This window comes from Parasteatoda tepidariorum, chromosome 4 (genome assembly GCF_043381705.1).
Source record: "Parasteatoda tepidariorum isolate YZ-2023 chromosome 4, CAS_Ptep_4.0, whole genome shotgun sequence".
Lineage (NCBI taxonomy): Eukaryota > Metazoa > Arthropoda > Arachnida > Araneae > Theridiidae > Parasteatoda > Parasteatoda tepidariorum.
In genome coordinates this window covers 55,656,188-55,681,934 of record NC_092207.1, presented here as the reverse complement: position 1 = coordinate 55,681,934, position 25,747 = coordinate 55,656,188, and the positions used below count along the sequence as shown (strand labels likewise).

Here is a 25,747-nt window from a genome sequence, read left to right as displayed (position 1 = left end):
TTTTTTAGCTTAATTGATAATCATTTAATATTTTAGGTAGTTTACTGAGCACAAGGCAGCTTCCACATCAATCAACTTAATTTGTAAGCCAATTACTTACCAATGGGTTCCTTTAACCTGTTATAATTGTCCTTATAATATTCTAAGCAAAAAAGGACTAATGGTGTAAATTTTCCATTTTTTTTATCAAGTTAATTAGATATTTGGGATTCCTCTATATTGTTTCAGTTAGGTCTTGATGGATGACCTTTTAATTTTTATAACTATTAAACTTATATCAAATTGAAATTAAAATTTTCATCAAAAACAAAAGTTTTTTTAAATTAAAAATGACATAAAAAGTTTAAACATTTTTGAAAAGGAGACTGGAAAGTTTATTTTGTTGCGATGTACTTGTATAATCAAGAAACTTATTCAATAAATATGCTGCTGCATGGTATAATTGTTTTAATAACTAGATCAGCTACATAGTTAATAGTTTTATAAGATGTTACAGTGAAAACTTTGTACTAGGTTTTTTTATAAAATAAAACTTACAAATAGGGACTTAAAATACAAATAAGACAATAACTTTTCTTGAAATTCAAAATTCCTTCTCTTGTGTAAAAATAAAAATAAGATGTAATTTAATATAATATAAAAATATGTCTATATTTTTTTGTAGGTTCAATAAAATTGCAGCAAAAATTCCTGATGTTCCACAGTACAAAGTATTAGAATTTTGTATTATTGATTGTCAACCTCTTAAGGATTCTGCTATTGCATGTGGAGAAAAATGGAAAAATAATTTGGGTGACATTCTATCGGAAATTTCTTGTTCAAACTTAGACAATGCCTATCATTTAATCGAACTTGTGGATGCAAAGTAAGATATGCAATATGATGCAGCTAGAAATGTTTTCAAAAGTGTAACCCAATTTTGCAATCAGGATGACTTCAGTACTGAAACTTAATTTTGTATGCAATTTTTTATTGTTTAAAGCAAACTTGAAATGGTTTCATAAAAAAATTAAATTATCAGAAAAATTATACATTGTGATTAAATAAGTTTTTATATGATTTTACCAATTAAAATGTTTTTTTTTTCATTGAATTCTTTGTATGTCTTCTTATATTGAGCAGATGTTAATTAAAGTTTACAAATATTTCGATTATTTTTTTTGAAGCATATTTTATACATACTCTTGCTCAGTTTTCCTAATATACATGAAGGCTTACATCTTCCTAACAGAAAATGAAATCTTCCCGATTTTCAGTTTTATGATAAACTGCATCCCTCTCTCTTATTTATCATTTAGTCTACTAAAAGTTTTTTTTAAGGTACAACTTTGAGTAGAAGGTGAAAAAGTGTAGTGAAATTATTTTATTCATGAATAAAAAGAAAGAGGATAATATTATTAATTTTAAAATAATAGTTAAAATTTTTTATTTATTAAAAATGGTCAAGCATCACTGGCTGTGGACAGTGTGCGGGTAGGTGACCACCTTGATCAGCCTGCGGTGGAGCCGAGGATGTCTGGTTTGTAATCCTCCGCTTGTTAAACTGTAAAGTGCTCGACTTCACGCTCAGGTTATCAGGCCACCAAAGCCAGGTTGTCATCCCCTCTGCAGAGGATAAAAATTGTGATGGCATGTCTTTGGATCATCCTTAGGGATGCTACAGTGACATAAATAAATTACAACCAGATCTGAAAAGTGAGCAGGTGTATATTAATATTAGTTCATTGAGGAATCATGTTTTTTTAAAAAAAATTTCAATATTCCATTCTTAAAAAAAAGAAAACTGATTATATTTTTAAGTTGTGTTATTATAATTTTACCCCGATATAAAATAAAAATACAGTATCTTGATAAATTTAGGCAAACTTACATAATATGTGTAGATTAAGAAGCATTAAGAAGTTCAAGACAAAACTTCTTGATTTGACTAAAATCCCCTTGATATTTTTACTCTGATCTTTCTGATTACTATCTTAAAAAGTTCATTGGAATGATTGATATTCGGAGTTGAAAAGTGGGTGACCAAAAATTTTTGTTTGCTGCCACTTATATCAAAATATTTTCTTTGCTCTATTTGACTAAGGCACAATAATCTAAGTGTATAGTGTATATTATTACATGCATGTTATATATATAATAAATGAGACTAAAATGGAATTAGAATAATGATTTGCTAGGGTTTTGCCAAGCGTCGCCATTTTTTTGTGACCTCTTGTGGGAAGAAAGTCTGAAAGATTTCGAAATTTTGTCACTATAATTGCGAAAGCTGTGTAAAGAGATTGCGCAACTATAATTACGAGTGAGAGATAGTCTTGATAGTTACTTTGATAGGATGAATTTCGAAAACATGTTTTACTTACTGTAATAATGCAATGCCACTGGAAAGAGCAACACATAAAGAAAAAAATTTGGTATTAGTTTAGTTTTATTAATTGTGTCGGTAAAAGTCTTTCTCTTTTGTGCATGATTTTGTAGTGTTGATCAATATTGATTTTTTTGTAGTTTACTTTTTTTTGTCTTCATACAAAGAATGGATGTTTAACAGGTTTGAAGTAAAATTAATTATAAGGGGTAGTTTATATTAATAAAGATAGTTTATATTCCTTTTGATTTATGATAGGCTTTTAATGCGTGTTTATATAAAAGCAATTACTATTTTTGCTTCATGTAAAATAATTATTGTATTTATTTATATTAAAAATGGTATGTTTATTTTAAAAATGCTCAATTATTTTAAATCCGCTTCTAATCACTCTTGTATTTATATGTAAAAAAATAGAAATTTATAGAAAAATTTATATATAAATTAATATGTGTTTATAAAGCAATCGCTATTTTATCTTCCTGTAAACTAATTATTATATTCATTTGTGTTAAAAATGATAAGTTCATTATAAAAATGCTCAACTGTTGTAAATCACTCTTCTAATCACTCTTGCATTTATATATAAATTAATATAAATTTATATATAAATTAATATAAATTTATATATGAATTTATATATAAATTAATATGTGCTTATACAAAAGCAATCACTATTTTAGCTTCATGTAAAATAATTTTGTTATTTTCTTGTGTCAAGAATGATATGTTGATTGTAAAAAATGCTTACTTTCTTATCTTTAAAACTATAAATTTAAATTTTCATTTTTTATTAATTGTGGATATATTCTAATCCCTATTATTTTATATTGAAAGGCAGTAAATGTAAATTGATTATTTATCCTGTTTGTATGTGGTAAGTTATCCTTTCTTTAAGCACTGTATTGCACATTGTTATGCATAAATCTGGCAAATCACTCTTTCATTTATATATAAATTAAGCTATCAGTGCAACAGAAAATAATTTAGTTTATGATAATAATTAATTATTTGTTAAATTTAAGCTGAAATACTAAGAATAACTTACATGATTTCTTAATTTTTTTTCGTCATTTTATTCTTATTATTGTGTTTCCAGGTTTCAAGAAACTCCAAAAAATTTAGAGGATTTGAAATTTTCCATTAAATTTTTAAGAAAGTCTAAACAATATTCATCTGAAATTGAAAAATATTTCAATTCTATCCGAGAATATTTTGATGTTTTGGTAAAATTTGAATTTCCAATCAATCAAAAAGTATGTGCTTACTTAATTGCTTTCAAAATTCATAAGTATTCAATTATTTTTAAATTAATTATTTGGAAATTAATCAGGTATTTTAGCTTCACTTGCATTAAAACTAATTTGTACACATGGGTAAAAAATTCCACGATGATGGAATGTTTTGAAGATTGCACTTCTTAAGAAATTGAGAGAAAGAAAATCACATTTACTATTGTTTAAAAAAAATCAATAATGGAAATTGAATTTTCCTTTTTGCCCAGTAAGCAACTTATTTTTGATAAAGGGGAAGAGTACTTGCGATATGTCATTAAAAAATTTGTTTCCCAACAAAAAATTTTTTAAAAATCTTCTTTTGCTTTGTTTCTTAAGAATTTTACTACTAGTCAAAGCAGTCTTAAACCTTAAAGCAGCCATTTACATCTTATAGAAATTGAATTTCAAAATAATGCATGAAAAATTTAGAATGAAGCAATAACATTTAGTGCAAACATCACATTTTTTAGAAAACAAAACAAAAATAAATATTTTTCACAATATAAGGTTTAAAAAAGACATAAGATTATTACTAATTTTATTAAAATAATTAGTTATGTACTACATTTTAAATTAACTAAAACTTATATTAAATTGTGTATACAATCGAATATTGACAGTGTATTGTATTAAAAAAAATTAAGTGTATTTTTATTCATTTTAAATACAGAAAAATTTAAATTCTTTAAATATTTAAATTTACAAAACATTAAAAAACTTGTCTTATATGATTATTTTTTACTTAAATGGTTTTCACAAAAAGATGTAAGAAAATTAATAAACACAATGGCCTATGAATAAATGGCATCATTTTTTTAACAAAAAGTTCTTAGTTATGTTTTTTTTTCTTCTAAAACACTTTACAGTGTTTAATACCTAAACTTTAACCATCACTGTGTTTAAACGTGTAAAACTTTCTTGTTTAAATTAGGTGATAAAAAATTTCAGTGATAATCGGAATCAGGAATATGTTACATATCAAAATATTTTAACACATTTTCTCCGTGCTATATCATTTTAACGCAACATATTATAAAATGTTTTTTTTATATCTCAGAATAGATCCTTTACAGTATATAATCAGCTTGACACATATTTTTGCTTAATCTTTAAAAAAGAGATTTAAAGATGCGTAAAAAATATCAAGTTCTTAATTGTTAACAAATACATTTTATAATTTATACACATAACAAAATTAAGTGTAGATGAAAATAAAAATGATATTTAGAACAATTTTATTTTAAACAACACATGAGCAAAATACTATTTGTCTTTCTAAGGTAAATGGCACAGAAAAAAAAAAGATAACCGACTTTAAAAAAATATTCAATTAAAACATTTGGGATAAAAGGTGCCAATGAGGAACTTAGAGGGTGTTTAAAGAGAAACGCAGAACATCTCCTGACTACTTCTTTCGAGACAAAAAACTGAATTTCAGATTTATTAATGTATATTCAAATATTTCTTTATTTTGCATTTTATTCTTTTTGCCATGCAAATCCGAATAAATGAGATGTAGCTTTCTGCTCATTAAATAAAAAATTCTTAGATAGTCTTTTACTTCTTTCTTGTGAGGAATGTTATGTTTATGAGATAAAATGACTATATTAATTATTATATTTAAATACCTTTTAAATCTAAATTTCTATTGACTGATTACTATTCTAAACTGAACTCTCATTTTCAGTGTTAAGTTCAGTTAAACATTAAGCAACATTAGAACAAACATTAAGAAAAATTAATGTAGAGCTTTTAAAAGATTAAGTTTCAAATGGTACCATTTCATACCTTTGTTTTCAATGTTAAAATTTATGCTTGGATCATAATTTTTTTTATCTATGTCCCCAATTTATTGTTATAATTTTATAAAGATTGTAGTATAATTTACTAAATATATTTATATGGTAGGTTAATATATTTTTTCTTGTGATTTTAGTCAAGTGATCAACTCAAAAATTTAGATGATCGCTGGAAGGCACTTAACAAGGACTTTACAAATTACTATGAAAAATTACAAAAAGTTCAGGTATTGCATTTTTTATGGTTTCTGTAAATATTATGCAGATGCTTCAAATTTCTTGAATGTAATTGCCTCCTTTTGTATACTTTTTTCTAGTTTCTGTGATAAAATCATAAATGCGACAAATTAGTGTTTTTAATTTTAAAAGTTTGTGTGCTGAATTTTTTTTTATTTAGTAAAACTATATGAGAAGTTTTTTTTTGGTATTTTTCTAATAAGTTTGTATTGATCAATTTAACTCTTTAGAAGCTCTATGCTTTGGACTAAACAAATGAGTGATTTTTCAAATTTTTATTTAGTACTATTAATAAAATAGTAGGCAAGCTATATAATTTTAATAATTTTGTGATTGCCTGCTTATGTATTATTTTTTAATAAAATACTTATTGGTAGCCATCTCTTAAGATATCAGGAAACACAACACAGATCTTGTGGGCAAACTGAGCAAAGATTTGGAAAAAAAGTATCTTCACTTTGAAGCAAGAAGGTGGAACAACTGGTAAAAGTGTCCAAAAAATTATAAAGATTGTTGATCAGTTTTAATATCAATTGTACAAATATAAAAGTACTAGTGAAGAAAATGCAGCTGAAGAAGTGAGTAAATTAGGCTTCACTCTATTCAAATGGATGAAGTATGCAGTTAATGCAGTTAAATCAATAAAAAATGGTAACTATGTAGGAAAATGCAGTATATATTTCAATTGATCTTATTAAAACAGTAGGTGAGCTGGTCAGGATTTCACATAAAAGGATAGTAACTCATGAAACCAAATGTCTCAAAAGCAGTTCCAAGCAAATGATTGGAATGATGCGAAAACGGCTCTTTTCTTTAAAAAAAAAAGGAAATGAAATAAATGTAAAATAAACTACAGACTATCCCCTCGTGTGTTCTTTATAAGCAGAGCTAACAAGTTTTGGAAGTAACTTTTGCACTATCCAAATAAACAGGGAACAAATCAATCTAACAAATATAAAAGGACTCTCTTCTCTGCTTTTTCTTTATTGACTTTGACACCAGTATTATGCTTGCTGTGCTGAATTCTTTAAAGACAAATGAAATTGAAAAGGTTATTTCAAAATCGTTTCAAGTATATACAGTAAAGTGACAGCAACAACCAGAATAGGATAAAGGAAAGCTAAAATCTAACTCAAAAAGAAAGTGAGTTGTACATAATATCACCTAAATTGCTCACATCAATTCTGAAAATGGTATTCAAGACATTAAAGGCGGTTGATTGATATTTTTTGATGATAATAAATCCAATAATAGTGATTTGGAATATTCAAAAGACTATGCATGCGATAAGAAATCTGAGTTGATAGGAAAGGTGGCTTTGAGAATGTTCAAGTCAGACTTTATAGTTAAAAAGAAATTTTCTAAGAACATTTCGATTTTTTTTCTCCATCTATGATTTTTTGTGCATCTAGTATTTTCAGACCCATGTGCTTAATAGCTTAACCCTGATTTGTCCCTCAACTTTTTTAATTTTATTATTATTAAACAAATACGGGTATTACTGTCATTTATATTTGACGCAGTATAGTTGATTCTATCTTTTGAGTCTGTAACATGATTTGTTGTTTTTTTAGCTCTAATTATTAAATATAATATTTGAATGATACATTTAGTATTAATTTCTTGCTTCTTTTTGCTAGTATATTGTAAATCACTGAAATCCATCTTTTTTTTAAAAAACAAACAAACTAGGCCTTTCATCTTAGAAGATTTCTAGAGTACCACAAAGAGCTTGAGAATCAAATAAAGATTCTTGAGAATGAAATGAACCTAAAAGGTCCTTTTCATATGGATTGCAATTATGAGGATGCTATGGATCATATATCATCTTATATTAAAACTTTGCATTACCTTCAGGAGCGTGAACATCAAATGAAGCATGATGCCCCATTTTTCAATATTGATTTAAAGCCATTGGACACCTTGGAAATTGTAGAGATTGTGAGTCTTTTTATTATTTTTCATAATCTTATAAACTTGCTCAAAAATTGAATTTTCTCTTTGAATATTTGCCTTTTTACTCATCTGTTTGCTATTATATTCAAGACATTAACATCACTACTTTAATAAATAAAGCTTGATTGAAATTAGTCAATTGTATAGCTGTAATTGAGTGTTATTAATATCTAGGTATTTCCGAGTTGAAAACTAATTTATAAAGAAGGTGAGGAATATTATAATATTACTCAAATTAGTTTAGTTCTGGTTCATAAATGCTGCTGGGATGGGATCAATAGTTGTGGCTAACTACTCAAGACAAGAATCAAGACTATACTGTCAAATTTGTAGTCCAACATCATAAAGATATCAGGAATATTTGTAGTAATAAACAAGTTTTGATATAATGCCTTCAAGTCTATTGTTTTCTGGGTGCCACTTTAATGAAAGTGCTCTCTGGATAATTTCAATGTAATAAAACATACATTTATGATTGAGTAAAAACTTGGTTAAAAGTCACACATATAATAGTAAATTTTATTAAAACCATGATGCATTTTGGTGTCGTATAATACTCCTTTATCAGTAGGATAAAATAAGTGTTAAAAAATGCTAATGAACTGTTCTAAGCCCCTTTAAATAGTTACACTTATTAATTTAATTTTATTCTGTACTCTTCATTTGTTTCTGACAAAATTCTGTTCCCTAATTTTTAAAGGTATTTTTTTAATTGAATAAAAGTTCGATTTTATTAATATTTGATATCAGTGCCAGTTTAAACCATTGGTTTTGGAAATAACATCTGTCATAACTGGAATATTTGATATTTTAGGATTTTGGGAAATATTTCCCCACTAAAACATTTTTAGCTTCAATTTATGAATCTATATATTTTATATTTTAGGAAATTGAGTGTCTGAAAACCTCATGGTTGTATGTAACACAATATCAGAACTTTCTCAATGACTGGACAGATATCACTATAATGAATTTCAATGTCATGGAAAAACAGAAATGCACTGATGAGCTTCAAGCCGATATAAATGTTTTGAGGGCAGAAAAGGTATGTTTAGATTAGTAAAAATCTTCAGATTCTTTGTCTTAATATAGTTTGTTTGTATATTCTAATCTGTCTTTTTTTTTTTCAGGGATTCCATTACAAGCTTCTAGACGAGTTGTCTTTATGCTTAAATGATTTAAATGATTGTTATAAAGTAGTTACAGATTTTCAAGAGCCTACTTTCCAAGCCAGACATTGGAACATGCTGAGAAATATTTTGAATTTAGATCTTGATGATTGTGAAAAATTCTTTAAAAGTCAGAAATTTACTTTCCAATTTTTAAGAAATTTTGATTTATCTAGCATATCTTATGAAGTAAACATGATTACTCTTCGTGCTAGAAAAGAACATGAAATAGAGCAGGTGAATATGTTTATAGTGATCAATCTTTGTTTTAACAATGAGTTTTACCAATGATTATGTAATTTGGATAGTATAAATTAGTTATATCAATTTGTGCATCTGTGTGCTTCAATGCATTTAATTTATATAGTTATCTAATCTTTCTATTTTTATATACAATCTGATCTAGTTCAATGGATTAGCAAAACCAGAGCTTCTCACAAAACTGTCCCAAATTTCAATCCTAACAGAATAGAAGAGCTTGTGCACTATTCCCAGTTGACATTGATCATATAATATTCTTAGTAATGCATATAAAATATTCTTATTCATAAATTAATTTCTAATTTCCTTTTTCAGACTTTAAATTTTGCAAGAAAGACATGGGAAAATATATATTTCTCTTTAAATTTATACGGCAATAATTACAAACTTGATGATAGTGGTGATATTGTAGATATTGTTGAAAATCAATTGACAACACTTGGAGTATTGAAAACCTCAAAGTATGTTTTGTACTTTTCTGATCAAGTGGATGATCTGGACAATTCTTTGAGGTTAATCTTAGATTCTATTGAATTAATGGAATCCTTCCAAAAAAGATTTTTTCCTTTGGAGGTTGGTATTAATAAAGTTTTCTACTGATTTACTTATCAAAAATTCTACATATTTGCAATTGTTCTTTTATTTTATTTATTTTTCTTAGTATAAGTTAATTATTTCAAATTATGTTTTGATCTCTGTAAATATCTAACACAACACATTGCAGAAACAGTTAAAAAATATAGAGGTGCTAAAGCAGTTCTCTACCCACATTTGGAATGCAATTCTTTGCACATTCTTAAAAATGAATTATTTGTAAGGAAAGTTATGTTAAAACCACTCTTAAAAGCCATAGCTGCTAGTTTTTTAGGAGGGGGATGGGAGGTAAGAGGGCTGCAGAGACATAAAAGGACTCATTCATCCAAGAATATTACTGTTTGGAACATCACTAATGAAAAAATAGCTTTGCAAAAACATCTGTAACAGAAAAGACTTCACCATCAGTGAATCATGGCAGTTTTCTATGAACTTTCTGATAAATTTTTTCATTAATGTAATCTACATTAACAAAATGGAAAGTCCACGTTTATCAAAATTTACCTAAATTATTATATACAGACACAAAGCATTATTATCTTTATTTTTTTTAGCAATTTCTTCTCTTTTTAAAATATCTTTTTATTAAAAGAAAACACAATTAATTTGGAAAGACTTATTTTTGAAAAAAAAACATGGAATTACAAAGTTTTTGATATGTTTTCTGCCCTTTCACGAGACTACTTTATATTTTTAAAACTTGAGCCCTTTCATTGTTCTTGAGATTTTAGCACAAATTCAAAATTTCTTGGTTTCTTAAAAATTTCTTTGTTTTAAATTTTTAGGTTCCATCTGATATAATCTTTTATAATTTTTGCATATAAACTACCATTTTATGAAATTTTACAACATGCTTCTTAATTGCTTAGCAATGAAAAGGGAAATTTCTTGGCATTAAAAAAAGATTTGAAGGCACTGAATTTTTTTTTCTATCAAATACTTTATCTAATTCCTAGGGAAGCCTCTAAATCATTCTTTTTTTGATTTGCACTATCTGATTTTTTTCTTACTGTTTGTTTTATTGATTTGTACATTATTTTAGCTTATTAAAATAATTTTTTATGTCACACCTCAGCGAGTATAATATCACAACTCAAAAGGTACAAAATTTAATGTTAACCTTACCTTTTCAGTTAAATTTTTAAGTGTTTAAATTGTTTAAAGCAAATGAGTTACTTATTCCTGAACTGATAAATGAACAACTTAATAATCGTGCTTTCTTAACTATTTGAACGCACAATTTTTTATACAAATGTTAATTATGTCCATTGTGCGTTTATAATGTAAGTGAACTTTATTTTTGCTGCACTTTAAAAAGAATTCTTTGAGTTCCGATGTTATTATCTTCAGGATGCAATATATTATTTTAGAGCATTTCATTGAATTGTCTTTATGCTATATTTGGACCCCATTTTCTCTGAATAACTTTTCTAGGTTATATTCTCAGTTCAAGTTGGTCAAGCAGAACTCTCTAAAGAGTCTCCTCAATTCCAAGAAGTCATCACTTTGTGGGCAGATGTGTCAAATGTTATAAAATCTGTTAAACTGGCATGGCAAACTTGTCATGAAGAAGGTTTGGAATCTTAAGTTTTTATTTGTCCTTTCAATTAAATTGAATCTATACGCATAAAATATTTCTATAAAAATAACATATCCTGTTTCAGACAATGTCAATTAGAAATTATACATTTTATTTCTGACAGTGTTAATTAGAAACTGTGTTTTTTTGTGTTTTTTTTAATTATACTGTTATATTACTTTTGTTTGTTCCTCTGATTAATAGGTTTCTTAGTAAAATTTATTTTTTTAATTTTGATTATTTGTTTTATGTATGGCTCATGTGTATAAATAGCAAACATATATTATTTTTTAGAATGATAAATATTTAATTTTTTGATCAGAATGCACTTTTGTTTAAGAAGTTTTTCTGGCTTCATGTGTAAGAGCTGAAAGAAAAAGCATAGAAAACGTAAATCCTATTATTAAATTTTGCTTTTTCTACTTTTTATGTGAGTATTTTAGTTTATGAGAACAGTTATGATATTAATGTGCTTATAGCAGTTGATAGCAGTTATTTTATTAATGCTTCTACTAACGATCCAATACCTGTTTATCAATATGTATGCAATATATATGCAGGATGTATCAATATATATGCAGGGTGTTCCATAAATGTTGCAGCAAATTTCTAGTGGAGGTAAAGTTAATCATAAGGATTAAAACTTGTATAGCAACCCATGACCCACAATGTCATTATACGCATAATAGGGATATGATGAAGGTATTATCAAGGTGCCTTTGAAGCGGTACTTAATATCTTAATTTCATGTTAATTTTATATTTTCTAATAATTATTGTTAAAAATTGCATTAAAACAGGCCCAGAAATAACTTTTATTTTAGTTAACTATTTTATAGATTTGTCGAATAACTTGACATATCCGCTGGAAGGTTTCAGAATTATATAATTCTCTTAATTGTTATTATGTATCAAATATAATATTTATAAATCAAAAGAAATTTCTGTGATTTGTATGAGTTATATGTAATATTTTTAATATTTAAAACAATGGAAACTTAGCTCTTTAATCATTTGTTAATGCTTTGAACACACTAAAAAATAAATAATTGGGCTAATTATTTCAGTTAATTGAAGAAATTATTAAGAAACAATTTATTCGATCCTAGTTTTAAAAAATATTTTTTCAAATTAATACTTTTTCAGAAATAATTCATTCTGAAGTAATACTTTTATAAATGATTTCGAAAAGAAAAATTTAAATATTCTTTTCAGGTTTTGTTGACAGATTGTATGAACTGAACAGAAAGATTGAAGACATTCAACAATCATTGAACTTTTATTTAGACTCAAAGCGTCGTGTCTTTCCTCGTTTTTACTTTATTTCAAATGATGATTTGCTTACTATCATTGGTCTACAAAAATCTACTGCTATTCAACCCTATCTCAAGAAGTTATTTGACAGCTTGCATAGATTAGAAATAATGGAAAAAACGGAAGAAAAAATGGTTTGTCTTTTTATTGATATGTTTTTTATTGTTGTGTTATTAAACATTATTTTAATTTCATCTAAATTGCTGTTTATAGAGGGAGAAAATAGTCACAAATCAAGCATTAGGAATGTATTCCTCATGCAATGAAAGTGTTCAGTTTTCAAATCCTATAAACTTGGAAGGTCCTGTTGAATCATGGTTATTAGAGATTGAAAAAATGATGCACTCAGCACTTAAAACATCTTTATCAAAATGTCTTCAAGCTCTCTCGACAGCTTTATCTAAAGAAGAATATGATTTTGGTACATCAAAATGGTTGACTAAGTTTCCTGGACAAGTATGTCTCCTCGCTATAATGATTCAGTGGACTGCAGAAGTTACCCAAGGTATAAAAACGGTTCAAGAAACAGCTGTGACTTCAGCTTTGAAAGCGCTAAAGAAAAAATGGGTAATAATTATTAATTATACCTAAAAATCTTTTTATTTTAAAAATTGTTTGTAAAGTTCAATTTGACTTCAATGGAGGTCATCAATGCTGATTGAGTATCTAATAGAGTCAAGGACATAGGTAAGGGGGTGTTCAGGGTGTTCAAACACCCCCCCATTGTACAAGGTCTTTTTTTTTAATACTATAGATAATTTTTCCTTAATTTTAGAAAATTTTTAAATATTTTATACATTGTCATTTTCCTGAATTGTCTAAATAATTCATATAAACTATATTATTCAGTCTGAGCTATTTTATAGAGTCTTGTGATAAAATAACACAGAGACTAACTAAAAATGAAATGGAGTAAAAGCTATAAAATTATAAATTGTAATTTTTCTGGCACTTGAATGTCGAGGAATAATATAAAACTGCTAAATGTTTATTAACTATTGTATATTGCTCTCTATAATCTATTAATTAGGGTTATGTTACTAAATGAGTATTTTTTTTAAAAAAAATATTGTATTCCATTCCAAAGGGTTAAAAATTAAAAAAAAAATTTCTATGTGTCGTATTTTTTGAAATTACCCATATATTATACTTGGTAAGGAATTCATTTTTTTATATGTTATTTTGGCTGCTTAAGCGCATTATAATTTGCATTGAACAGATGAATTTTTTATTAATATTTTTTATATGTGAATTTTTGATAATAATGGTAGTTTTGTTTCAATGTTCTTTTTATTTGAATTTCACTTATATCCCATTCGAAGGGAAGCGATCAACGACGTTTATGGCTTATGTCTTTATTTTGATCTTCATTTAGATCACTGGTTGTGATTTTTAGCTTTTAAATGAAGCGTACAGTGAAAACTTCTGTATTAGATTATTTTATCAAAACAAAAAAGAGCAATTCTGATGATGATCGGGAATGGCAGCAGTTCGAGTATCTCTATATCTAGCCAAGAATGTAGTTTTGCTCCTTCTTCTCCTTCGATAGATTTAGAATCAACTTCACAAGACTTTCAATTTACAGCAAGTAAGTTTATACTGTTGTGTTTAATTTCTTATTATTTTTGAGAATATATATTACATTGTTAAACCACTTTTCTAGTTATAGTGACAATGTCTAGAACAACATTTTCAAATAAAATTGTTTCTGATTTTTAATTAATATAACACAGATTCCAGATAACTATCTGTAAGGCAAAATTTAATCCCAAAAAATTTCACATTTATATTTTAAGCATAAAACAAAATCCATTTTCAATTCTGAAAAATTAGATTTTTTTGGACAGATTAAGTAGTACAGTATTAAGTATTAAGTTCCTCAACTTTGCTGGCTTATTCTTAGATATCAATGAATAAAGCAGAATTTTAATCAATTTTGAGAGAACATAGACAAGCTGCTAACTTTAAAATTTTGAATAATTTGAAAACAAAAAAAAATATTAGAAAAATGTTTGAGAATATTTTTATTTTATTCAACTTATTTATTCATTATATTTTAATTATTTAAATATTTTGCTGTAATATACGAAACGTTATAATATTCTTATAACATAAGTTGTCACCCATTTTTAGCTCTAAATTGTTTCCAAATAATATTTATGACCTAGTGAACTTGACATGATCATATCATAATGCAAAGTATACCAAAAAAGAAGGGGGGAAAAAAGAGCGAACCACCCTTAATAACTTTTGGTCCTAATGATCGGATTTTCAAGTTCTAGGACTCAAACTCAATTGATAAGGGGGGTGACCTGAAATGTGCTAATTAATTAGTGCTGACGATATTTTCAGTTACGACATTAGACGCAATGACGTATTATGACTCCAAAATATAAGAGGTAGCGATTCCCTAATTTGGTCTAGAAAGAGATCCAAAGTTTGTTTCTCATAATGTTAATTATACTTTTTGCTTATTTCACCATATCTCCAGAACTTTTTAAGCGAATTAAAAAATGCTCACACAAAATTATGAAATTTATTTAGCCAAAAATAATTCCATAAAAAATAACTTTTAGTAATTTATTGCTTTTTAGTAGTTTATTGTTTATTACTTTTTATTATTTTATTTAATATTAGTTGAAAAGTTTTGAATTCTAAGGTATGCAGTTTTTTACATTATATTAAAGTATGTAATTTTACTTGGAAAAAATACAAAGTTTGAGCAAAATCAGTAGAATAGTTCTTGAGAAATTTTTACTTTTTTAAAATCGAAATTTTTACTTTTTTCGATCAATCGATAACTATTCCACTGATTTTACTGAAAAAAAAATTTTACCATGAAAAATTACATACTTTAAAATTATGTAAAACATTGTGTACCTTTTAATTCAAAATTATTTTGCCTATTATTAAATAAAATAATAAATCTTTAACAAAATTTAATTTTTTCATGAAATTATATTTGGATAAGCAAATTTCATAATTGTGTGCAAATATTTCTTAATTCGCATAAAATGTTCTCGAGATATGGTGAAATAAGCGAAAATTAAAATTTAGGGATCCAAATTTTGTTTCACTCTTCGTTATTTCACAGATTACGTCTCCTCTTTAAAGTTTGGAGGTCTGCGTTCTGAATCCGTTGGAAAAAAAGGTATGTTTATTCAGAGAAAGCACGTTTTTGTGTCTGATTTCGTAACTTAAAATATCATCTGCACTAATTAATTAGCATATTTGAGGTCACCGCTTTGAACCATTAAGATTAAGTCTAGGAACGTAAAGTTCTGTTGATATTAAAAGTTATTCAGGGTGGTCCACTTAATTTTTTGTTTATTATACATGAAGCTACAGTATATGCATGATTCGTCATATTAGTATGAATGCATATATATAGATAAGAAAAATGAACTAATAATATTACTACTGAAATTTTTGGATATTTTTACTGCATTTTGTTTTTGAAAAAGCATTTTTATTACTTAGTTAAAAGGAAGAATATATCATATGAGAAGCACAACTGCCGGGCAGAACTAATTTAGATAATATTAAATCACAAAAAATTCGTTATTTTTATGATACACATCTTACAACCTAAATATTATTTTTCAATATTTTATACCTAAGATAACAAACCAAACTTCAACATTGAAAAGGAGAATATGAGAAACTAAAAAGTGAGAAACTGTATTGGTAGGGATATTCTGAAATACCCTTTTTTTTTTAAATAGATAGTGTATTTTAAAGGTAAAAAATGATCTTTTGATAAAAAGTAAATTTAGGGATGAAAACAGAAATTGTTAATAAGTTAGATTTCTTTTGTCACAAATGTTGTCTTCATATCAATTTTCTGCGATTACTATATTTCCTAAAAATTTCAGACTGAAAATAATTTTCGTTCTTTTTATTATACTTTCTATATTTTTAAAACTTTATCATTAACATTAATTCCAATAAGACGGTGTCCATAAATGATTACACGCTTGGAGAGGTGGAAGTGGTTTGTGAAATTGTGAGAGTTTGTGACAAGGAGGTGGAGTTACAAAAAGTGTGAAATTCTGTATTTTGCTTAAAGTAAAAATATTTAAAATAAGCAGCCTAAATATTTTAGGTAGTTTGTCTTAAATATTTTTCATCAAAATAAGTACAAAGCTAATCATTGTTATTGTTACGTTTACAAATGTTATTAAAAAACGTAGTTAAAGTTTAAAAATGAATTTAGAAATATAATCCATAGCATATGTTTTGTTCTGAATTACTAGCATATATCTATATAATATAGCGAAATATGTGACAAAGAAAAGGAGAGGAGTCAAAAATATTTAAGAAAAGTATATGCGATTCAAAAATGATCCCTATTATTTAATATTATTTTTGTGCCAGAGGAAAAGTATAAAGTAACAATAAGTTTACTTTTATTTTTAGATCACTCAGGAGCGTCGATAATAAATGAACGCGATATTGGCAGATATGTGAAACATTCATCAGAAAATGATGAGGAACTTTTCAAAGCTCTTAATGACTCTTGGATTCCATCATCTGGGTACCAGTTTCCAATAAGTACAAGTAGAAACTTGTCATTTCAACGTCACTGGTGAACACAATATAATTGGCTAGTTTATACCGATTATTTACAAGGAGCTCTCTGCAAAATTTGTGTATTATTTGGAAAAGACTTTGGTGGTCGTGGTCAACAGCAGCTTGGAGCTCTTGTTAATAAGTCATTTTCAAACTGGAGGAAAGCCAAGGAAACCTTCCAGAAACATGAAAAAACGGTATACCATCGATTTTCTGTTCAAAAAGCTGATGGATTTTCTTCTGTGACATCAGGAAGAACCCAAGATGTCTTGCAGACTTTGAACATTGAAAAAAAGAAAATTGCTAATGAAAATCGCCAGAAACTCATTGCGATTGTAGAAAATTTTATTGTTTGCGGTCGACAAGAATTGACCTTAAGAGGTAACGATGATAGTGGTCCGATAGGGCTCACAGAGCCTCTTTTCAGAGCTTTACTTCGGTATCAAGCTCGTTCTGGTGATGATACTCTTAAAATGCATTTGCAAAATCAGGCACCAGATAGTAGGTCGATGTATACATCACCTACTATTAAGAATGAAATCATAGAGTTGTGTGGGTATACAGTTCAAAAGGCTATCATAGAAAGAGTGAAAAATAAAGGGCCTGGCTATTTTTCAGTTTTAGCGGATGAAACGCAGGATGTTTCAAGGGAACAGCAGTTGTCATTATGTATATGATATTTGAATATTTCTGATGAAAAATCAATTATTCGTGAAGACCTTATAGAATTTGTTAAAGTTGAAGACTTAACAGCAACCGCATTAGCAGATACCATAATAGAAAGGCTGATTTCCTGTGGACTAGATCTGGAGATGATGGTAGGTCAAGGTTATGATGGTGCTGCAGTCATGAGTGGAAAATTTAGAGGCGTGCGCACTTTGATAAGTGCTCGGTACCCTAAGGCACATTTCGTACATTGTGCTGCACATACGCTTAATTTAGTGATTGCACATTCTTCTACTGTCTCAGTTATTCGGAATTGTATAGGAACCGTAAAATCTATTGTAAACTACTTCAGACAGTCTTTTATAAGGAGTATTGTGCTCAAGAAAACATCACATGAAATGGATGAAAATGTTCATTCTCAATTAATATCCCTTTGTGAAATGAGATGGACAGAAAAACACAAGGCTGTGGAACGATTTGTGTAAATGTATGATGCAATCATAAAAGTATTGCAGATACTTGAAAAAAGAGATCCTGAAGCGTTTCAATTTGCGCAAAGCATGCAGAACTCTCAGTTCGTAGTGTCGTTAGTAATTTTAAATAAAGTGTTTCACTATACTTCATGTTTAAATGTAGAACTGCAGGCAGTTTCTCTGAACCTCTGCGATGCTTATGAACATGTTAAGATCGTCATCGAGTCACTAACAGAAATCAGATGTGATAATGATGACATCATATTTAAAAATATCATTGCAAAAGCAAAAACTATGCTGGGGACTAATGAGCTAGAGATGCCTCGCACTGTGTCCAAACAAACTTGCAGGAGTAACGCTCCCGCGAGTACGCCGAAGCAATTTTATAAGAGGAATGTTTTCTACCCTTTTCTAGACCATATGATCGAAGAACTAATAGCACGATTTACTTCGCATTCTGACATTATAGCAAAACTGGAAATACTTGTTTATTGTTAGTTATACTCGTTTATTGATGATGCCAGAGGTCATTTACATGATTTAAAGGAGTTATATTTGAAAGAAAGTTCTTTAGACACAATAGAAGCAGAATACAATACGTTGAAAAAAAAGTGGGCCATGTGCAAATCTGCTGTGAGTGTCATGGAAACCTATGACTCGTGCAAAGAGCTTTTTTTCCCCCACATAAAAAAACTACTAGGGATCTTAATTGTCATTCCAGTGACTACAGCAACGCCCGAACGTACTTTTTCATCCCTAAATAGAGTAAAGACATATTTAAGAAACAGAATGGAGCAAGAGAGACTCACAGGTTTGGCTCTAATAGCAAATAATAGAGACATAATTATTTCACCATCAGAAATAGTTGATAAACTTCCGTCTCGCCGCAAAAGGCTTAATTTAATTTTATAAATTATGTATATTATTAGTAAAATAATTTTTAATACAATTTCTTGATATTTTACTTGTATGTATGTAATTGGTTTAATTAAATTAAATTTGGATAATAAATTCCTCAATCACAAAACACCCCCCCATGCAAAAACTATACCTACATGCTTTGAATAGAGTAAAGCACTCCCACAAAAGAATAACCTGGACCAGGAGATGATGGAGACTAAGGATCCATAATTGCGAAATCAATGGTATGTACTCAGCATTGTGTACCAGTTAATCTAAAGTTGATGAGTTGACTCCAAGCTGCCATTGGGGATAAAACTTTTGTCCTTCTCCATAGCTCATTACTGTAGCTACTGTTCCTTCCCGCTTCTGAGTATCTAGTTGGTTGTTCAACCCGTGTAAATTTATTAGTAGATCAAATATGTAAATTAAGTTGAATTAAAATTCTAATTCCTATTTAAAAAATATTTGCAGGGCAACTCACTGTCTAAAAAACGCATTTAAATATAGTCAAATAAAACTTTTAATCAAAATACAAATTTCTTGCATTTGTTTGACCAATAAGTTTTATTCTAATTTTCGTAGATTTTTTTTTATCAAGAATCAATATTATTTATATTCAGAGAAATTAAAAAATTATACTTTGTGTATAATTACAGTTCCTTAAAGTGAATGTATGTCAATAAAAAATATCAACAACTTTTTTTCAGAGAAATATTTTGTATCAGCTATCCAAGAGACTGAGAAAACCAGAAACTAAGCCTTTGCTTCAAAAGAAAATAATGAATCTTATATTGAGTATTGTTCACTCTTGTGATGTTATAGAATCCCTGATGAAGTACGTGTGTAATAATGTAGCAGCTTTTGAATGGATCGTTCACCTACGATTCTATATGAACTATGATAAAAACACTTGCATGATTAGACAAACAAATTCTACTTTTAGTTATGGTTTTGAATATCTTGGAAATACTGATAGACTTGTAATCACTCCCAATACAGACAGGTATGCTATTTTTTCAACCATTAATACTGCCCTTCAAAATAAAAGACAAGATTTTTCTCAGTACCACAGAGTTAATGTGTAAGTTTATAAAGCTGTTCTTGTTACTGCCACATTACAGATAATACGGTGTGAAATAAACCAAACTAGGTATGTTGCATTTCAAATGCAACCCAAAACTCATAATTTCATAGTATATATAATTTTAAGCAATTTTTAATAGTTTCCTGAATATAATTGTCAATTTTTTCATAAAAATATTTTAAATTGTAAATTTTTTTATGTGGTAGGTCTTCCAGGGGTTCTGCAATATTATTTGATTTTTCATAATTTTGAAGTCCAATGTTAATGAATTCGATTTTTTATTTTGTTATTTTTCATTTTTCCTACTAAAGAATAATAAGAATAAAAAATCAGAAAATTAACGAAGTAAAGATGCAAGCAGAAAAAAAAGCTGGGAAGAAACTGAACCCTTTGAATTTACTGATGAAATGTGTGGAAAACAAAAGCATAACCCCTTCATAACTTTTATTACTAAAATTTTGCTATTGATTTTCTTCATGGCTTTGGGAAGCCTGTGGTTTTTTGTTACATTTTCTGTCATTAGTAACAGATCTCCCTCACTTCCCATTTGCAAGTGAAATGAGGTGGGGCCAATACCTTGCGAACTAATGATTTTTTTTCTTTGATAACATGAGTTGATGCTCAGGATTTTCCATCATTTGTTATTTTTAGTTCTACTGCGAACAAGAAGCTGTTTTACATTTGCAGTTTTTTTTAAAATTTGTTTTAATGTTATTCATTTTCAATAAACCTTTGCAAGTTATTTTTATTATTTTATTTATTTATACTTGATTTTCCCAAATTTGTGAATCTACATCCGATTATTGTTTATTTTTAATTTGCATATTTAACGAGTACATAATTAAGTTTTTTTAAATAGTTTATTAACATTTATGTTATGTTACATAATTTATAATTTAAATTAATTATGTTTCTTTATTCTGCACTATAAATATTGTCATTTTTACGTAGGTTTTAAACAACCTAATTGTATTATAGATGTTTTCTTTCTATTACTACGGCTCTAAATCTGCATCAAGGAGCATTTTTGAAAGGTTGCAAAAACTCTGGAAAGACAGAAACTTTAAAGGAGGTTGGAAAAGCTTTTGGAAATTATGTGCTTATTATGAACTGCTCTGAAAATATGACTCATTTCTCTTTAATGCGCATGCTGTCTGGTCTAGCTCAGGTAATCATACTGTTTTTATAACTAGTATTTAATAATACTATTTTATTAAAAACCTGTAAATCTATATTTGGGATAATTTAAAGCTTTCTTTTAATAATTGATAGCAATTTCCATTGTCTTATTTTTTTTACACAATTTTATTTTTATTATTAATGCACAAAATTCTCAATTTATGAGAAAATATTTAAGTTATTATTGACTTTAATTTATCTACAGAAATTATAAATATGGACATGATGTTTTAAGCTGTAGCAAAAAGGTTTTATCTAATTGCTTTTTCAAAAATGTTTCTTTTCTTTTCTGAGAATTAAAAAAGGAAATTGTTAAATTACAAACTCTATATAAATATGTAAAATAAATTAATTTATCTATTGTGGTTTATTTTCAACCTTATAAAATTTAAATAAAAATCAAAAATCATCTGAAAGTAAAATTGATTATAAAAGAACAATACATTATATATCTTATGTTACAAAACTTTTTGTATTTTTAATTCAGCAGACAGATTATCTTTTAAAACTAGACAAAAATTTATCCTGCAAATTTTTTCACAAGAATTCAACTATAGACTGAACTCACTTTTTTTTATTTTGAAATTTTGTTGAAAAAGTTTATAAATATCACATATGAAAAATTTGGAACATTTAATTTAAAAAATATAGTGTTCCAAATTCATTTCAGGTTTTATTGTTATGCAATTATAAATAATTTGTGAAAAAAAAGTGTAAAATATATGTATTATGGAATTTGAAAAACATTTTGCACTATCCTCTTTTAAAGTCATAATGATAAAATTAAATAAACTTTAAAAGTCAAACTTCATTATTTCATACAAAAAATTTTATTTAAGGAAAAAGTTAAAATTAGGTTATTAAAATAAACATATAATCAAACAATAAAGTTGTTATACCAATTTTTCAAAATCATGTTAAAATGACTCATTTAAAGTAAAACAGTTTCAGTATATGTCACTAAAAACAATTTAAAATTAAAAGTTTTAGGGAAGCAATGATATCCCATATTTAAATTGTTTGAAGATGATTGAAAGATGAAATAAGCGAGGCAGAGATTCCTTATTTTGAACCAATATCTAAAAAAGTAAAGCAGTATAACATAATTAAATTGTGTCAAGCATAAAGAATTCAGGAAGAAAAAATGTAGTATACAAATTTAAGTGGTTGATAAAATAAGAAACTATTTAATGCGCAATTAATTTGTTTTGAAAATTCATTTTTATTGACTTGTCATTGTTTTGCAATAGGCTTATTTTTTCAGACTATTTAATAGTTTTTTTTAATATTTTTGTATTAATAACTTATATTTAATTATGTTTAATTTTATAATAAATACTTGCAGATTGGTGCGTGGGGATTATTTGAAAGATTTAATTTGTTGAAAACTGAAATCATATCTGTTTTATCTCAAGAAGTGAGCAGTATTTTCAACTCTCAAGCAAGAAAAGAAAGCTATTTTTCTTTTATGGGCAATAAAACTCCTCTTAATAACAGATGTGGTATTTTTCTTTCATTTGGTGAGTTGGATATTTAACGTACTCCATTTTTAAAATTTTGTAGATAGGATAGAAATAAGCTAGTTATAAATAACTAAAAATTTTAAAACTAGTTGAATGATAATTTTTTTATTGAAAATACTATTATCTAAAGCATTTTAACCCTTTAAGTTGTGTAAATATCCAATTTAAAAAAGAACATTAAGACCCATTAGCTATTAACTATACAAATAAAAAATATATTGATCTTACTATAAGGACTTAAAATTTCATGGCAGCGCAGCATTAATAATGTTCTTGAACACCACTATGCTGTGCACCCCACTCTATGATGCCACTATGCACCTAGCAGCACTGTGTGTGTATTACTAGACATCCCTTACGCATAGACAATTATAGAGTCTTGGTTTTTTATGTGGAAAGTTGTTAAACCTGCTGTTTAATATGAGCTTGTAGAGTTAGATTGGATCTTTTGATAAGAATTCTCTGTGCTCCAAATATTTGACCATGTCCAGCAATTAATGCTTCATCTGTGTTAGGCAGGCATAATGTCAGATATTGAAAACTATGAAGATCTTTCTTACCATTATGATATCTTGTATGCAATTTGTACTCATAATGTCCAATAAATGTTGTCAAGTAATCACTCTTCTTGTAGCATTTTGCCTCTATTCATCTTCTTTCAATTTCTCCTGAGATTTCTGATCATAATTGGGTTGTTCTGCAATATTTATATTTATACTACCTACACTATAAATTTGTTACTTTATTATTTATCCACCTTACATAATATTAATTAGTTTTAACATGCATTATAAAGTATCAACATGTACTTAAATTTAAAAAAAAAAAATTACTCTAATTTATTATTTTTACTTAGATATACTTAATGCTTATAATATGTTTGTTTGCTATTATTTTACTTAACCGTCTGATATTTTATTCCTGTTAGATTCTGGCTCCAATTTTAGTATACCATTTGGCCTGTCTGATGTATTCAGACCTGCTTCAATTATATCTCCTGACTGCAAGCTTATAATTGAAGTTTATCTGTTTTCTTATGGCTTTCAAGAAGCAAAGGTTATATGAAGTATAAAAAAAAATATATATAATTTGCTCTTTGATTGAAATTAATTATGTTTTAGCTAATTGTATTTTGCTTGCAAAATATGATTGAAATTTTTGATTATAAGAGGTTTTTAATAAATTATGAAGCATAATAAAGTTCATGGCTAAATGAGTTTTAACAATTAGCAAATTTTGAAATTTTGTATGTAATATGCTGTCATATAGGAATAACTCAAATCTATTTAAAACTAAACTTTAGGTAATTAAAAATTTTTGCTGATGCTCTAGAAATCTGAATAAAAAATAATTTTTGAAGTCTTGATTAATTCATATTTCTATAGATTTATTTGAATTTTTCTGTGATTTACCTTAAAACAAAACATTAAAAATTGTTAATGAGACAGTCATCCAAAGACAATTATTAGTCATCTGAAGCCTGTCACCTTATGAGAGAAGATTTGGACTTACCCTGGAGAATCTATTTCACTACTGGTTAAAAGGGTCCAAGCTTTTGTTTTCCCCAGAAGTACAGATACTTTTTATTCTTAGAATCACATTTCCTTATTATTCAATTTAATGCAGTGGTAACATTTGGAAATTTTATGCTCATACACACAGGCATTGTTAAAAACTAAAGCTCTTTTCAAGATATTTGCATTAGCTAATGGAAATATAGTGAATTTAGTATCACTCGATAGTTTGAAATAATATTTTATGACAATGAAGTTATTTATCAAAGCAAACAACCTGACTTATTATCAAAACTATCTGCCTTATTTTCATAAAGACGAATGATTGAGCTACAAATAAAACTATGTTTGATTGAATTTTAAAAAATGTAGCAGTATTCTTTGATAAAGTTAATATGTTTAATCTCTAATCATGGAGTTAATTTTTATGATTAATCTCTGCTTGAAAGAATATATGTAATTCAAAGTTTAAACTGTTATGAACTATTTCTGGTCATTTCAACTTTGAATTATTCAAGTTTACCATATTAAAAGCAAAATAATTTTCCAATGAATCTTATTTGCATTAATCTGGATGTTGAATGATGCTTTTGTACTTTTTAATTGTATTAAATATGTTATTATAAATTTTGGAAATTTATGAAAATATTTTACCCAACTTGTTCAAAAGTATTAAAATTTTTAAAATTGTAGGCTTTAGCTGCTGATGTTGATTTGGTGTTCAAGAAAATGAGGGAACAATTATCTAGGAAGCTTCATTACTCATTTGGACTTCGTGCCATCATGCACTTCTTAAAATATCTGAAAGAAAAGAAAAAACTTGATTCACATTTATCAGAGGATGAGGTATCTAATATTTTACACGAAGTTAAGATATTGAGGTTATTTCGAAGTATATTATTTTTTTAGTTTAATGTAACGCTTGTGTTATGATTAATATTAAGTTTTGTAATTGCTTTATTTATTGCATTGCTTTGTTGAATTCTTTTATTGCTTTTCATTATTAAACAAAGTTTTAATAACAATTTTTAAGTTAATTTCGTTTAAAATTTTGTTTTTAGATATTTTATTAACTACATTTATCAAATTTTGAACTGAGCATTTAAACTAATTAATGTTTACCTTTTGGCATTAAACCATATTGTATATATATTAACATATTTTGTCTTAGCTAAATAATTTATTTGTTGTGTATTTTATGTATGGTTTATAAGTATTTAAAGCTGTACATAAGTTCTTAATTGTAAAAAAGGGAAATATTAATTGTAATAAATAAGAAAGCAATG

The 25,747-nt window shown here is 27.1% G+C and overlaps 2 protein-coding genes across 2 annotated transcripts in view; both read left to right on the top strand.

The window, feature by feature from the left end:
* LOC107449003 (uncharacterized) overlaps nt 1-1,149 on the top strand; it is a 36,896-nt gene extending 35,747 nt beyond the window's left edge. Inside the window, exon 19 of the mRNA XM_016064395.4 lies at nt 479-1,149. The gene's annotated coding sequence lies outside the window, so the exon portion shown is untranslated. The remainder of the gene's footprint in view (nt 1-478) is intronic.
* LOC107449012 (dynein axonemal heavy chain 2) overlaps nt 161-25,747 on the top strand; it is an 89,033-nt gene continuing 63,446 nt past the window's right edge. Inside the window, exons 1-16 of the mRNA XM_071180342.1 lie at nt 161-165; nt 665-865; nt 3,462-3,618; nt 5,576-5,665; nt 7,368-7,616; nt 8,518-8,676; nt 8,762-9,037; nt 9,377-9,634; nt 11,090-11,228; nt 12,449-12,681; nt 12,761-13,114; nt 19,869-20,164; nt 21,224-21,413; nt 22,770-22,944; nt 23,876-24,003; nt 25,155-25,307. Coding sequence (XP_071036443.1) covers nt 161-165; nt 665-865; nt 3,462-3,618; nt 5,576-5,665; nt 7,368-7,616; nt 8,518-8,676; nt 8,762-9,037; nt 9,377-9,634; nt 11,090-11,228; nt 12,449-12,681; nt 12,761-13,114; nt 19,869-20,164; nt 21,224-21,413; nt 22,770-22,944; nt 23,876-24,003; nt 25,155-25,307 — 3,063 coding nt within the window. The remainder of the gene's footprint in view (nt 166-664; nt 866-3,461; nt 3,619-5,575; nt 5,666-7,367; nt 7,617-8,517; nt 8,677-8,761; nt 9,038-9,376; nt 9,635-11,089; nt 11,229-12,448; nt 12,682-12,760; nt 13,115-19,868; nt 20,165-21,223; nt 21,414-22,769; nt 22,945-23,875; nt 24,004-25,154; nt 25,308-25,747) is intronic.